This window comes from Anser anser (assembly GCF_964211835.1).
Source record: "Anser anser genome assembly, chromosome: 8".
Lineage (NCBI taxonomy): Eukaryota > Metazoa > Chordata > Aves > Anseriformes > Anatidae > Anser > Anser anser.
In genome coordinates, this window is record NC_139728.1 from 12,503,584 (window position 1) to 12,517,865 (window position 14,282).

Here is a 14,282-nt window from a genome sequence, read left to right on the forward strand (position 1 = left end):
GGAGTTAGGTCCGAGTAACGTGGCTGGGAGGGAAGTCGGCCGATACTTGGGGCTTGTACCGAAGGGCTCGGGGAGTGCAATGAACTTGGAGGGAGCTGAATTTTAACCGAAAGCAGAAGGGAGTCCGCCTGCGTGTCGTTACGTGTGGAACTTGGTGCCAGCAGATACTGGCACGAGGTGGTGTGGATTTTAAAAGCATCTTCATCTCGAGGGGTGAAGCTCCAGAAGCTTTCCAGTTGTGCGTGAGAGGCTTTGGCTCCGAGGCATAACATGGCTGGGGCAGGAGGCAGCTCCCCGTCTGCGGCCTCGGCCGGAGCGGGGAACATGATACGGCGTCGTGCCGCTGTGCCGAGGCTTTGCTGTCTGAAGCACCGACAGCTCTCTGGTGGCATCCCGGGGGAGACAGGTCACTGATCTGATTGCAGTGTGACATTTCCAGTCTGGATTAAGGATGGAATCTCAAGGATTTTTGGGGGGTGGGGGAGGATCCAGAAGAGAAGAGACCTTACTGATTTTTCTCCAAGTTCTAACTGGAAAAATAAAGCCTGTACAGAGCTAAGCATAAGCAGGAGACTTGCATGCAGACATTTCGTATGTTCAGACTGTCTCTGGTCCCAGTGCAGTACCCAAGGTACGTGTCTTGGGGCTTCTTCATTCCTAGTTACAGGTCCTTGTTTTCCAGTTTTTGCGCTGTGGATGTCTCGTAGTGTTTTTTTTTTATTGTGTTCTTCCCCACACCACTAGCACAATGTGTGAGTAGGAATCTGAAGGCAAGCCAGGTGGTAGTAAAGCTTGCTTGCAAAACAACAAGAAAAGAGAGCCTATTAGCTCCATTTAGAGTAGGATAGGTGCATGGTATAGCATAAAGCGACACTAGCAACTGAAACATTGGTAAGTAATTTCCAGGCAAGTGTGCTGACTCCTCCTTGGCCTGAGATCCGTGGCCTATTACTTGAACAAATGGTGGGCCCTGTTTAAAATGTTAGCAATTTGAATAGTGTCCCTAACCTTTTACTCACTACACTCCTGTGTGTGACAGCACCTGTGTATTTTCTGGGTCTTTTTTCTAGCGTGTCTTTATCTTCAGTCATGCACAAAGATGTGTGTGTTTAAAATATTGGGAGTTAATGTGTGAAAGAGAAGACAGAGTGGGCTAAGAAGCCATAACGTTCTGGGGAGGGGGATCTTACTCAAATTGGTGTGTCTTGCTTGCAGGCTTTACATTTTGCTCACCAGACTCCATACCTCTGGCATAATCCTGGAGAGGCATATTTGAAACGCGTTGCCCCATGAAGGCATGAATATGCTTTTTCTAACTTATCTGTTCTGGAAAGTGTTCCCTCTTCCAGCACTGATGGTTCTGATAGCTGTCTGTGGCAATGAAACGCTGTTTTCCATTGTCTCGTTGCAGATTGTAATTTCTCCTGTGTTTAAAGTAGCTCTTGGAAACTAAGTACTGACTTACAATTATTTCCAAGGTCATAGCAAGTCACAAACCTTGCAAAAATGATGCATCTTCCCCAGCTTCACTTCTTACGTACCCCACCTGTCCGTACGCTTTGTGGCTGGGGGAGGTTTCTAGCGGATTTCAGTGCATGACTGTTTCCAAGCCCAAAGACTGAGGTCCCAGCTGGGAAACTGAAGCCATAGACATGGAAAACTGCACGGCAGTGGCAGTGCTTGGGGTGGCGCCAGCCCTGGGAGCTGTCGGACCCTGCTGTGCCATTCCCACCGGCCACAGGACTGGAGGAGTTCTTGGTTCTGTGCTGCTCTGTTTGGGAGCTTTATTGGCGGAGCAGGGTTTGGTGCTCGAACAGCTATTCTTTTCCTCTGTGGGGAAAAGGTTGGCTGGATCGAGCCAGTTAGCCATCTGTTTCAGCAGTTAGACTGCGCTGAAATGGATGGCTTCCTGAGGTTTCTCCCAGACGTATTTTCTATTGTCAGTGCTATCAGCGGCCTTCCTCTGGCATTTAGGCACCAGAGCATGTCCCCAGGTGCTGCAGAGGGAAAAGCTCAGCGCAGCGAGGGGCGGCAGGGAGCTCTGTGAGGTGGAAGGGGAGCTGTCAGCCCTGGGTGAGACGTGCCTCTGTAGCCATCGCATTCCTGCTTGTGCGTGAGTGCCCTCCTGCCCTGGCTGCTCAGTGCCAGGCTGCGGCTGCTGAGGACCCTCCTGCAGCGTGCTTGTGTGTCAGCCTGGCTTCCTTTGCTTCCTGGCATTTTGGAACCTGCCTTGCTAAGGGACCAGTGATGCTATGAATTCCTCCCTCCCTCCCCCGACTGGAGAACAGAAACTTCTCTCTCTAATGTTAAGAGTGTAAAAAAATGTGACCTATTTCATTGTGCTGGCTTTCTTAAGTGGCCAGAGGTATGAGCAGGAACAACATGTCTATTTTTTTTAATTAGTTAACTCCTGTGTTAATGTGTGTTCAAGTCTCCTCTTTCCACTTCTGAGTCTGGGGTGGTGAAGTCTCTGAGCCCCCCTCTGCTCGGTCTGTTGGCAGTGTAGCCTCGTGTTAGCGTCTGCTTTTAGATTTTCTCAGTAAAAAATTGCTCTTTTTGTTAACGCTTGGTTTAACATGGTGGTTAATAATCAATGTTTCAAATAGACTGTTCCAATTACTTCTGAATTGCAGATGAGTCTGGGAAATTGTTTCTGGCTATTTTAATGCCAGCATGGTAGGAAGGAAGCAATGTGATTCAGCTCTTAAACCGTGAACCTCGAATGGTGTACGGCAGGACGCGCACTCTTTATGAAGCTGTGTACTGCTCGTTGCAGAAAGGATTGTGGTGTTTCAAGGTAATTCCTGTTACAGATTGGCTCACAAAGAGTGATTCTAGATGAGATGCTGACTGCCAAGGCTTATTAATAAATGGAATCGATAAAGGAAGGGGAGGCTCGAAAGTAAATTCCCCACATGTTTTAGGCAGTTAGCTCAGTCAAGTAACTGACCAGTGTAAATGTTTTCCTTTGGGATATAATGATGCACTAGTAATGGGTTTGATGTGGTGGTCTGCTGACAAGATGAAAAAATACTGGCTTTCTAATAAAGAGGTCATTTAGGGAAAAACAACACCATTCAGCATGGGCTGCGGGATGCTGGTATGTTGGGGTTAACACCTGCAGTGCCTCTCTTCAGACAGGGTGCTACCGGGGAAACAGACTTGCAATGGATACCTCCTTATGGCTGTATGGTGCTGTATATCTTTTGATGATAGAAGTAACTTTCTATTTTTATTAGCTTTAGAACTAAGCTTCAGATGTGCTGTTGAAACAGGGCTAAAAGCGTAACTAGTAACTGTTCATTGTTTGCCTTGGCAAAATGATGTTAACAGTGAACAGCATCGCACTGCGCTCTGGAACAAAAGCCTGAGGCTTTTCAGCCTGTTTTAGCATCCAATTTTTGTTGCTGTTTTAAAATGCTTTGATTCTGAATTACGCAATTCTAACTTGGAAGTTTCTCTTGGCCTTTGCTTGGTGTTGAGATTTTTCTTGTTTTTACGTTTTTTCCTTTTTTTTTTTTAGCTAAGATTTGGTGAAAGGTTGCTGGCTTTGCTTCTGTTTAAACAGATAATAGCAAGCAAGTGCTCGCTCCTTGGTGTAAAGCCTAAGCCAGTGCTGTGTGGGAAAGTGAGAGAGGGAGAAAAATCTGGCATTAATTCGGTGTTACCTGAACTGGTTTTTGTTGACTTCACAGGTTATAGAAAGTGGGAAAGACACTGAGTTTGTTTGTTATTGATTTTGCTTTTGATGATGATTCTATTCACATCAATTCATGTCTCCTGTTTGCTGGTTTTTAATGTTCATCGTGCGCATTAAGTAGTCTTGCATTTCTTTATCGTCCCAGAGACCTGTCTTATCTTCCGCTCCCTCACAGTTAGTAACATTTGCTTCCTCTGTGTGTTGATACAAAAGTGGCAAATAAGTCTGCCTCCAGGTTCTCTTCTGTTACAGCGTTCGTGTCATCTGTCCATGCATTGGAAAAAATCTGACTTTCTCTGCCTATAAAATCTCTAGACAGGCAATTAATGATATAAATCAGGGTTAGAAAGGGTTCTCGAGGAACGGTTCTTGCTCTTAGAGTCAGAAGTGACTTCTGGAAGTTCTTCCTTCTTTTGAGGAATGGTGCTGCTTGGTGGGCAGGCTGAGGGCAAGTTCTCAATGCTGACTTACACCCCATAACGCATGGGGATTCCCAGGATAATTGAGATGTGCCCAGATAAGTCCCTGTGGCATAATGCAGCTCTGTGGGAATCTGCTTGAGCCTGGGACTGGTGCTGTAGTAGCAGCAGGGGGTGTTACCCGGCACTGTGTGTGAGCTGCGCCGATGCAGGTGGTATCTGGCTGCACCCCAGCCATTCACCCGTCACTGCTGAGGCTGCGGCAGCTCAGCTGCGTCTGCAGAGTCACTGTGTGCCAGCCTGGAGCCTCTGAACACGGGGGGGAACTTGCTTGTGATACAGGTTTTGGATGAAGCCTTGTCAAAGTAAAATTTTAATCAATACTTTAAATAAATAAATAAATTTTTAGTAGAATCAGTACAACGATGCTTTTAAAAATGTCTCATTTTGTTTTGAATCTAGTTGATGCTAATTAGCTTGTCTATAGAGGAAAAAAAAAACATTAAAATGGAAAACTAATTAATCCAGCCTCATAACTTCAGTTGGGTAACTACCTTGCCTTTTTTTTAAGGATGCATAACAGCAGAAACAGTTCTAAGTGGCTTTTCCAGTGCCAGAGAGTAGCTGGAATTAAAACAAGTTGTGACTCAGTCTGTTTAATGTCAGAACTGCCCTCCTAGATGAGCTATACCTCTGCGAGTGGTGTTTGCGTAGCACAAAGGGTGTGAAATGCCTGCTCCAGCAGAGAATGCTAACTGTGTTTCTCTTCTCTTTTAGGTTATGTTTCACACTATGTGCTGACTGTCTGTACTTACAGAAGATATTTAAAAACAAACAGACTTTTTTTTCAAAGATTTTGATTCCAGTGGAATCTGTGCTTTAGATTTTTGTCCTGTCAATTAACTCCTGAAGCAATGCCTGTACAAGCTCCACAATGGACAGATTTTCTCTCCTGCCCAATTTGCACACAGACTTTCGACGAAACGATCCGGAAGCCCATCAGCTTGGGTTGCGGCCACACAGTCTGCAAGATGTGCCTCAACAAGCTCCACCGGAAGGCGTGCCCCTTTGACCAGACCACTATCAACACCGACATTGAACTCCTTCCTGTGAACTCGGCCTTGCTGCAGCTAGTGGGTGCTCAGGTAGCAGTGCTTTTTTATCTCTTTCTGTGTTGTCCTCCAAAAGCAAAGGAGGAAAACGATTCATGAATAAAGAATTTGACAGTGTAGAGGAGACATGTACCTTTCTATAGACTGACTGTGGTGATTATAGGTTTTAGACCTGTGACATGCTCTAGTGGAACAGCAGGTCAGATCTTGCTTCTACTGGTCACTGACTGATTTGGTGTTAGGTTTGATTTAGTGTAGCCGTGAGCTGTCGCCAAAAGGGCTGGTTCTGTTCCCTTCCTTCTTCTCTAAGTTGTATCCATCCATGCTCTGCTGAAAGCTCGAGACGGATAACTTTGTGAGTTGACATTAATCTAAACCCACCCAGGAGAATGGGAGAGTCTGGCCAAGACCCCCTTTCTGCTGGAAGGGGCGCGCTGAGGCCAGCCGAAGGGTGATCTGACCAGAATGAGTGCTCCACTGGTGCTACTGGCAGCCTAGGGAGAGGGACCAGGGGAAAGCAGGACTGTCCTGTTCAGTTGCAGCACAGACTTCAATTGGCATCAGCTTATCGTGGTTAGATAGATCATCAGCAGTTTCTTGTAGCCCATACCTCCCAAGGCTGGACAGGGTCATGATCTTGGGGAGAGGAGGGATGATCATGTCTAACTTACGGGTAAGAAGCAGAAATGTAGAAGGAATGCAGTTCCCTTATAGTGGCCGTTGTTTTCCCATTTTCTGCTTCCCTGTCCGGGTTCAGCAGAGTTCCAGCAGAAAGTTCAAGGAGATGCGTAGGTCAGGGAAAAGAGATGACCTGTGTTGTGGAAGAACTATAAAAGGAGGATGGAAAAGTGTTCTTACGGTATTTTTCACGAGGTGCTGTGACAGATCCAGGTGTGGTTTTGCGACTCTTTTTGTTCTGTGTTTTGTTTGTTTGTTGTTTATCAAGAAGTGCTTATTTCTCTTTCTCATGCCGTGTATTGGTCTGGAACTTGTATCAGAAGATTTAAAACTTACTTGTGTTTCTGGCTGTACTGGTGATTCATCCTGCTCTGCAGGAGAGGGTAATGAGCCTCTGTGCTTCCATTTCTGTAATGTGCATATGCTGCCACCTTGAAGGGTTTCCAAGCAGTGTGAGATCTCTGGGTGATGCCATAAATATCACCATTCTCTTCTTTCTCCCTTGCTCCATTGTACCTGCCTTCCTTCCTCTTTGGAGTTTCTAGAGTAGTTCCAGCTGTATCCAAATGTCCACGTTTATGATAAAGGTCTTTGCTTCTGCACTTGTTTGGTGGTTTTGTGTGCTTTTGTTACACTTTGTCTATGTAAGAAGCTATGTGATAGATTAAAATAGAATTTCCACAAAAAGCTCCTCTGGAATGAGATGGAAAATCACCCAGCCCCTGTTACAATTATTAGAGAACTTTATTCTGGTTTTGCTAGTTAGCTGGTCAGAACTTCCTCATCTGTATGTGCATGAGGTGTGAAAAAGGGTATGGTAGTGTTGTATGTGTCCTGAGAGCCCTCTGAACTCTAGGTTCAGACTTGGACCTAATGGCATATTTTTTTTGTGCTCCTTTTCATATCTTAAATTTTCCACGATCCAGATTCATAGAACCTTGTTTCGTGGTGACCTTAAAATCTGCAAATGTCACCAAAAGAGACCGTACTCTCTTCCCTTTTGTTTGCCACCCATTCCTGCGTGCATGCTGCTCACGGCAGTCTGTGACCTGAACAGTACTTGGTGGTCTTAGCGGCGCTTTTATCGCTGTTCCCAAGTTCCCCTTAAGGGAACCTTGTACACACACACACACCCAGCTCTCCTAGTTTCAGTGAGCATGTTCCAGTGCTGTGAATGAAATCAGCATTCAGTGTAAGTCACCATCCTTTCTCCTGTTCCCCTTCCCTTCCTGGCACCTGTTGCAGTGTTTACCAGACTCTGGAGTACTAGAGCATAATTAGGCTACTTTGCTGGGAAGGACATGGAAACAGGGGCTTTTTTCCTCTAGTCTCTTTAAGAATGGCCAGGCTTGACATCTTTTACAGAGGAAGGCTTCATTGACGGACCAAAAAAAAGTGCTGCAGAGAAACTACACCAACTTTGAGCTCTGTCTCATGAAGAAGATGGGCTCTCTTTGGTACGCATCAAAAAAAATGATCTGAGAGCAGCAAGCCAGATCATGAAACAAGTAGTATCTTCAATTTCTGTAACAAAACAAAGCCCATGTTCTTGTTCCACTTCTTGTCTTAGTTTCAGGAGGTTTTATGTGTCTTTAACCTCCCCTGATCTCCAACAAACCCGTGTGTACCTTAACCTGGGTCCATAGAGACCTGTAATACTTTATTTTTAAATGATGAATCCCAAAAAGCGGGCTTCGTTTTAGATGGAAATACGCTAGAACACAATTATAGCTTTTATCCGGGGGAGAAAAGAACAGTTTGTTCTTCTCCCTTTGGGGAGGTTTCTGAGAAGTTCACACGTTTATGAGCGTTGTATGCTTTTTGCTGGAGGCAGAGGAGGAGAACAGGCAGTTCAAGAAACAAATCTCTTCTGCTGTGACTGGCAGCATTGACAGGATGCCAGGGCAAGTCACATCGGCTGGCTTTCACGCAGAGCCACTGGGTGAGGCAAGCAGGACTGTATTTCTGCAGAAAATGTGCTAAACTTGTCACACAGGCACATGAGGAGCAGTAACCTATTTTCCTGGTAAGAGCATTATCTTTGTGAAGGTTTTGTTGCTCTCATGGTGAAGTGTTGGTTTCCTGCTTCAGTTACTGTCTGCTCATGAATTTTTCCCTCTTCCCACCCCTTTCCAAGGAGTAAAATTGTTTAAACCCAGTTTAAAACCATACTTGATACGAAAACTGTTGCAGAGATTCAAATTTCTGCTTCCCTGCTGTAGCGTGGGACACACCGAGCGTGGACACAGGGTCTGTTCCGTGGGACAGTAGCTGGGCAGTTTGGCACACATGTAGATGGGGATCAGCCTCAGAAGACGAGGGGAGAAGGGCTTGTAAGGAGGGGATGAGAATTGTTATTCCTGGGAGGGCTGGAACTATCTGAGCACCTGAGAGAGAGCTAAGAACATCGTGAGGAAAGGGAGGGACAGTGCCTCTAATACAAATCAGAAAGGCTTTATTAGATCATCAATGGGATAGCTTGCTTTTTAAACTTCTTAGGTAGAGGAAAAAAATCTCTTAAGCCAATTTCTAAGGGAATGAGGCTTTGCATGTTAACTATTCAAGCATCCCTGTATTACTCACGGTAAGTAAATATTTTAAACATTACCAGGGCAGTGTTTTGAAGACGCGTAGGCATGGACCTGTCATCTAATCTCTTCCCTCCTGTTTTCTGTGGCACGTGAAACAGCATTGTGTGCACTCCAAACAGGTGACATCAAGAGGCAGTCATTCCTGTGGTGTTTTAATTTCTTCCGTAGTTTCCTGTGGACATGATAAATGCAATTCCAGGCAGCAGGCAGCGGAATCATGTGCACAACGAGAGAACGTGCGGGGTGATCTTAACTCATAACCCTTTGAAAAGGGGAAGACTACGGCTGCAAAGCTTGAGTTACCACTTGGTGATGTGGTGGTGTAGCTTCTGGTGAAGCGAGGCGCCACGACAGAGGAATTTTCTGCGAAGAAGTTATCCTTAGTGAAGGCTCCTTCAGGAACTGGACAGTGGGCTGTGGTGTTGGTTTGGTTTTTTGGTTGTTTCTTACCAGGAAACAAGACATCGATCCATGGGGATGGACGAGGATGCATTAGCATTCTTTTCTGCCCCCCCTCGCACCGCGCAACCTGCCTCTTCCTGCGGATGTGTGCAGCCACGCTGATGGGCAGCATTCCACCACCGCAGTACCTGCCCCTGTCACTCAGGCAGATGTGCACAGAATGAGCACAGGCTTAAATAAAGCATCTGAGGTTATTTTTCCGGTCTTGTTCGAGCCTCCCTTGGGAGGCATTCGTTGTGTTATGTAAATGTACTTGCAGTGAAAACTAAAACTGCGAAGGGTGCGGTGTCTGAGAAAATGGAATATTGAATGAGGATGAAAATCATGAACTCATTCTGCGGGGCATCTATTTTGAGGTTCTCAAGAGGCATTGTAAACAGAAGTGACCGAAGGGTCCGGCATGCTCTCAGAGATATTTTGAGAAGGGGAAGTGAAAATGCTTTGAACTTGAATGATTTCTCACTTGGCCCCCGGCGACTGTTTGATAGAGCCAACGTTAAAATTCAGCTCTCATGTGACTTTCATGAATCATGGCTTTACCGTTTTGTTTTTTTTTCTTGGTCAGTGCTTTTCTCATAATCATTACAGCTCTGAAATATTAGGGGGGGGAAGCCTTGGAACTGTATAGTAGTACCAGCAAAGGGATAAATTACTTGTAAGCTTTGCTGGGAGATATTTCATCCTCAGTGGTGTGATGCGTGTGGGGAGAAACGTATTCTCTCCTGAAGGCTCCTGAAACCACCAAATAAGCCTCTTGTTTTATCATTCCATGTGACACTTGCTTCAGCTTAAGAAGAAAGTTAAATCTCTGTCGAGCTGTTGTTTTACCAGAAGTACAGCTGTGCAAGGCCTTTGGGTTTTATGTTAAAGCTTCCCTTGCAAAGAGGAGAAATAGGAGTGACGTGCAGAGGCACAGTGTTGAATAATTTCTTCAACTGTTGGCAGTTTTCCTGTGCCAGCTTTTTCCTGGGCCAGAGGAGGCTTTCTGTGAGCTGCCCAGACAGCCCGTGTCCTGCCAGCTGTGTTGTGCTGTGTCCGGCATTCCAGACCGCTGCTGTGAATGCACGCTAACCCAACGCCGATTCCAGACAGAAATCCCAGGCTGAGTGCTGCTTCCTGCCCTGTCTGCTCCCAGCCCGCTCTGTCTGCTGCGTGTTGTGATGCTGTGCTTGCATTTCGAGTCGGTGCTGTTGGCGGACTGCATGCTCGCAGGAGTAAGAGGGAATTTCCCCTGAATACATTACAGCCGGAGATAGGGCAGAGATTGCGCAGTATCTGTCTCAGCACAAATGCGTGAGATGCACGCTGTGGGATCAACGAGCCAGTTGTGCTGGTAGGACTTCCCAGGCAGCAGACTGGGAAAATGGCAGTGGCTTTGAAAAGGAGGTGGGGTGTTCTGTTAACATGAAAGGGAATGCCAGAGTGTTAATTAATGCCTGGTGCCCAAATCACAAGAAGCCAGCACGGCTGAGGTTGTCGTTGGTGAAACAGTTATGCCTGACCTCTGTAAGATCGGGCTGCGAGAATCGCCTTTTGCTAAAGCTTTCTTGTTCAGAAACAGGAAAACAAATCCCTCACAAGTTAACTGTAGTCCATGGAAAGCATACAGGCTACCCTTCCTGTCTTGGTGTGATTAAACTCATGTTTTTCCCTGTAGGAGGAGTAAAAGTGTCTGATCCAGGCTGTTTTGATTATCTTGTTTCTGGAGTGGTATCAACTCTTGTAATTGTTGCAGCTTGTGCGTTGCACTGGGAGGCTTTTTTTGTCACTGACTTTCACAGCAGGAGTTACGCAAGTAGTAACCCTGTTTTCTCTGAGGCCTGTCAGAATGAGCATTTCCCCCCAAAGCAGCATGTAGGCCTGTAGAAGCGTGATCGTGTCACTGAAACATGATTTCTGTTAAAATTAATAGGAAAACTCCCGTCCACGCTTGTGTTGAGGTACATTTGTATAAGTTCACGGCTTTTATTCACTGCTGCCATCGTAATGTTACTCTTGACATGGCTGGATCACTTCTGTGTGAAGGTTAACAGGTCCGTAGCTGTCTTGCGCATTAAAGACTTGTGCTTTTAGGTTGAGGTTCGGGTGAGCAGCTGTATAGGATTAGCATTATATTATAGTGATTGACTTGCAAATGGTGGAAGTCAGTCTGAGATCTATTGGCACTTCAGTAGCATACGCAAAAAGTGCCTGTGTTTAGTCTTCTGAAAAATTCCTGTTCTTTATGCTACCCTGTAGTTGCTGATTTGATTGCTGAGTAGTGGTGTTTATCTACGGTGCTATGCTGCACCCCCAGATTTGTTTAAAGCTGTAGGAATTGAAATTGGAGGGAAAAAAAAAAAAAAAAAGAAACCTGGAGGGGGGTAGGATCTAACATCCCTTCGAAAAACCTTCGAAAAAGATTGTTTTCTGGTGAATGCCTGGATGAAGGAATAAATGCTATAGCCAAAACATAATAAAAATAAAATCAAGCCTGTAACTGTCCTGTAATGTCAGATTGATACCTGCAGTTTGTATTCCTGCGTACTGTGCAGGATAACGTGGTCTTATTGCTTGCTTGATTGGGCCTAGGCAGAATACGCTGCAGGGGTGGCCTAGTGTATCTGCTGCTCGGTGTTTCTCCCACTAACCCAAGTAGCTCAGATCATAGCCCCGGAGGATTTCAGAGCTGTGAGGCCCTAGATGTGAATCTGCGTGTTCCTGCAAGCCAGAGTTGGTCTGATCTGTTCTATATTTGGTCAGCCAGCTTTGGGGATGTCTCAATATGCACGTGACTTCAACAAAAAATGTATAGTAGCAAAGAATGCTAAGTTTCTCATGCTAATATATCTCTTGTTATGCTTCTATTTCCTGTCAGCCACTAAATAAAGTCTGATACAACCATAAATTTGCTGCCTAGTTTTAATCTTCCGTTTAACTGATACTTTCTTTGCCATTTGTTCACTAAACAAGCTGGAAAAAAATGCTTACTAATGTAGAAAAACACTGAGAAGAACAAAACAGGAAATGCTTGATATTAACAAGTTTCATGTGGCATTTGTAAGTATGACTGCCTGTTATTTATGCATATTTGTCATAAACGTACGTCATCTCTTTTCAGGTTCCTGAGCAGCAGCCAATTACTTTATGTAGTGGAGCTGAAGATACCAAGCATTATGAGGAGGGCAAGAAATGTGTGGAAGAATTAGCATTGTACCTCAAACCACTCAGCAGCGCAAGAGGTAATTCCTACACAGTTTCCTTTCAAAATGAAATATGGAAACACGTAACATGCATAGCAAACTGTCCAAATGACTAGTTAGTCTGTTTGGGGAAAAAATGGATGTAGATCTAGTTTAAAAATGACTGGTGGTTGAAAACACTTTCCTAGGCATTAGGGTTATGTCTTCCCGTGGGGGAAAATAAAAAGTCCTTATGTCAAAAATAACGCCTAGAAAAGGCTGAGGCACATTTGGCCTTGGTACAGTAAGTTGAGACAAACTTAGTTGAATTGACCTCAGTAAACTAGGTAAAGCTAAAAATCATGGTTTGACTTCTGCTTTGCTTTGAGATAACTGTAGCACAGCGTGTTTATGGCAAAGGAATAAACTGAAACAAGAATTATTGGATATAGGACCTACAAGAGAAATAAGTAATACTTGTATATACAAGATTATATACAGGTGCAGGTCTGTCTGGGTAATTCTGATGTAACAAAATTGAACTGAGTTCCGGAGTATATATTTTACCTACCTTGCATATGGTGGACTTGGAAAACCTGTCAACCCTTCCTAGATGTAGACGCAAATGAAACAGGAGAGGTGAGCAATATAGGTGTCAGGTTTCCAAAACCAGATTTTTACAAGAAGTTCTGTCAAGCTTTTTCAACTTCTACAGCGCAATTGCAGTACCATAACCGCTCTGAATAGTAGTGGCCTAATGAACAAGGCCCATGCTGCAGAACAAACTCAACAGGTTAGCTCTGTGTCTGGCAACTTGTTTCTTTCCCCTGCTCTCACTGGCTCCCAACACATCTGTGAATGTATTTGTTCACGTGAGCTCAAAAGTGTTTGGGTCATACCAGTTTAGTTTGGGTCGGTCAAAGCAGTGGAGACCTCAAATATAGGTAAGATACTAAATGTCTGAAAACGGACAGGTGGTTAAAGAAGGCAGTGATCCCTGAAGCCCACGAATAAAGGAAGGACTACAGTATGATCCTGTCCTTGAGGAGACACCTGGGAATCCATAGGGGAGGGTTCAGAACAGACTTCCTACATGGGGAGAGAATTTGTAACATCTTAGAGAGCCAAAGCCGTCATAGAGAGAAAAACATAAATCCGTGGGAAGGCTGACTGCCTGAAACTGTCAGCTTGTAATGCTGAGTGAAACAAACTGACAAAAACAAACTGGCGATATCCCTTCTCTGTGGTGTTCTGTTTAACAAAGTGGACATCGGGAGAACTAGTTTTGCATTTCTCCAGCACGGCAGCTGAAGGCTGGCACAAGAGGAGGAGTTAAGAGGTAGCTTATATTTTTTTCTGCTTCGTTTTATTTTGAAGGTGTGGGTCTTAACAGTACTACTCAGAGCGTTTTAAGTCGTCCTATGCAAAGGAAACTTGTGACACTAGTTCACTGCCAGCTAGTGGAGGAAGAAGGACGGATCAGAGCTATGCGAGCTGCACGGTCGCTTGGTGAAAGAACAGTCACAGAGCTCATTCTTCAGCATCAAAATCCGCAGCAACTTTCTTCCAACCTCTGGGCTGCAGTGAGAGCCAGAGGGTGCCAGTTCCTTGGCCCAGGTAGGTAACACATGTAGTACTGCTTGTATACTAGAAGCAATTCAGAATTAGGAAGGACTGAGAAATGGACGTCCTTGTGACTGAAATTGTCCGAGTGATTTTTATTGGGCACTGGTCTGATTTCTTAATAGTAGGTCTTCAGAATTAATGATATATCTATTGGGCTGTTGTCGTGGACTTCTCGCTTTTTTAGTGCTTTTGCAAATCTTCTGTAAAATTCAGAATAATCTGTGTCCTTTTGTTCTTGTGATAAAATAAAATAGAAAATAGTCTATCTGCTATCCTTTGGAGAGGCAAGACCCTTCTAGAAAAAGTAAAGAGCTGTGGGAAGAGATCTGGTACCCATAGGGTATGGGTGTGTCAAGTTTTTTTTTTTTTTTTTTTAAGTTATGTACTTAGAAATCTAAACTCTTTTTCATAGAACACTAAATTAAATTTGCTTAAAAAAATAGTCTGGCTACTGAACATGTAGAGTTAACTTCCTGAGTACCAACAACAAAGAATGCTGTGAAATAGGAAGTCGATTTCTTAAAACAGAAGTT

General features: G+C 44.6%; 1 protein-coding gene across 20 annotated transcripts in view; it reads left to right on the plus strand.

The window, feature by feature from the left end:
• Window positions 1-14,282, plus strand: part of RC3H1 (ring finger and CCCH-type domains 1) — a 62,227-nt gene that overhangs the window by 17,858 nt on the left and 30,087 nt on the right. For 12 of the 20 annotated variants that reach the window (XM_083846147.1, XM_083846161.1, XM_083846151.1 and 9 more), the window contains exons 2-4: window positions 4,897-5,267; window positions 12,063-12,183; window positions 13,501-13,740. In XM_083846147.1, the coding sequence (XP_083702273.1) occupies window positions 5,034-5,267; window positions 12,063-12,183; window positions 13,501-13,740 (595 nt within the window). In that variant the 5' untranslated portion in view covers window positions 4,897-5,033. The remainder of the gene's footprint in view (window positions 1-4,896; window positions 5,268-12,062; window positions 12,184-13,500; window positions 13,741-14,282) is intronic. The other 8 variants (XM_083846162.1, XM_083846149.1, XM_083846150.1 and 5 more) reach the window with 1 other exon arrangement.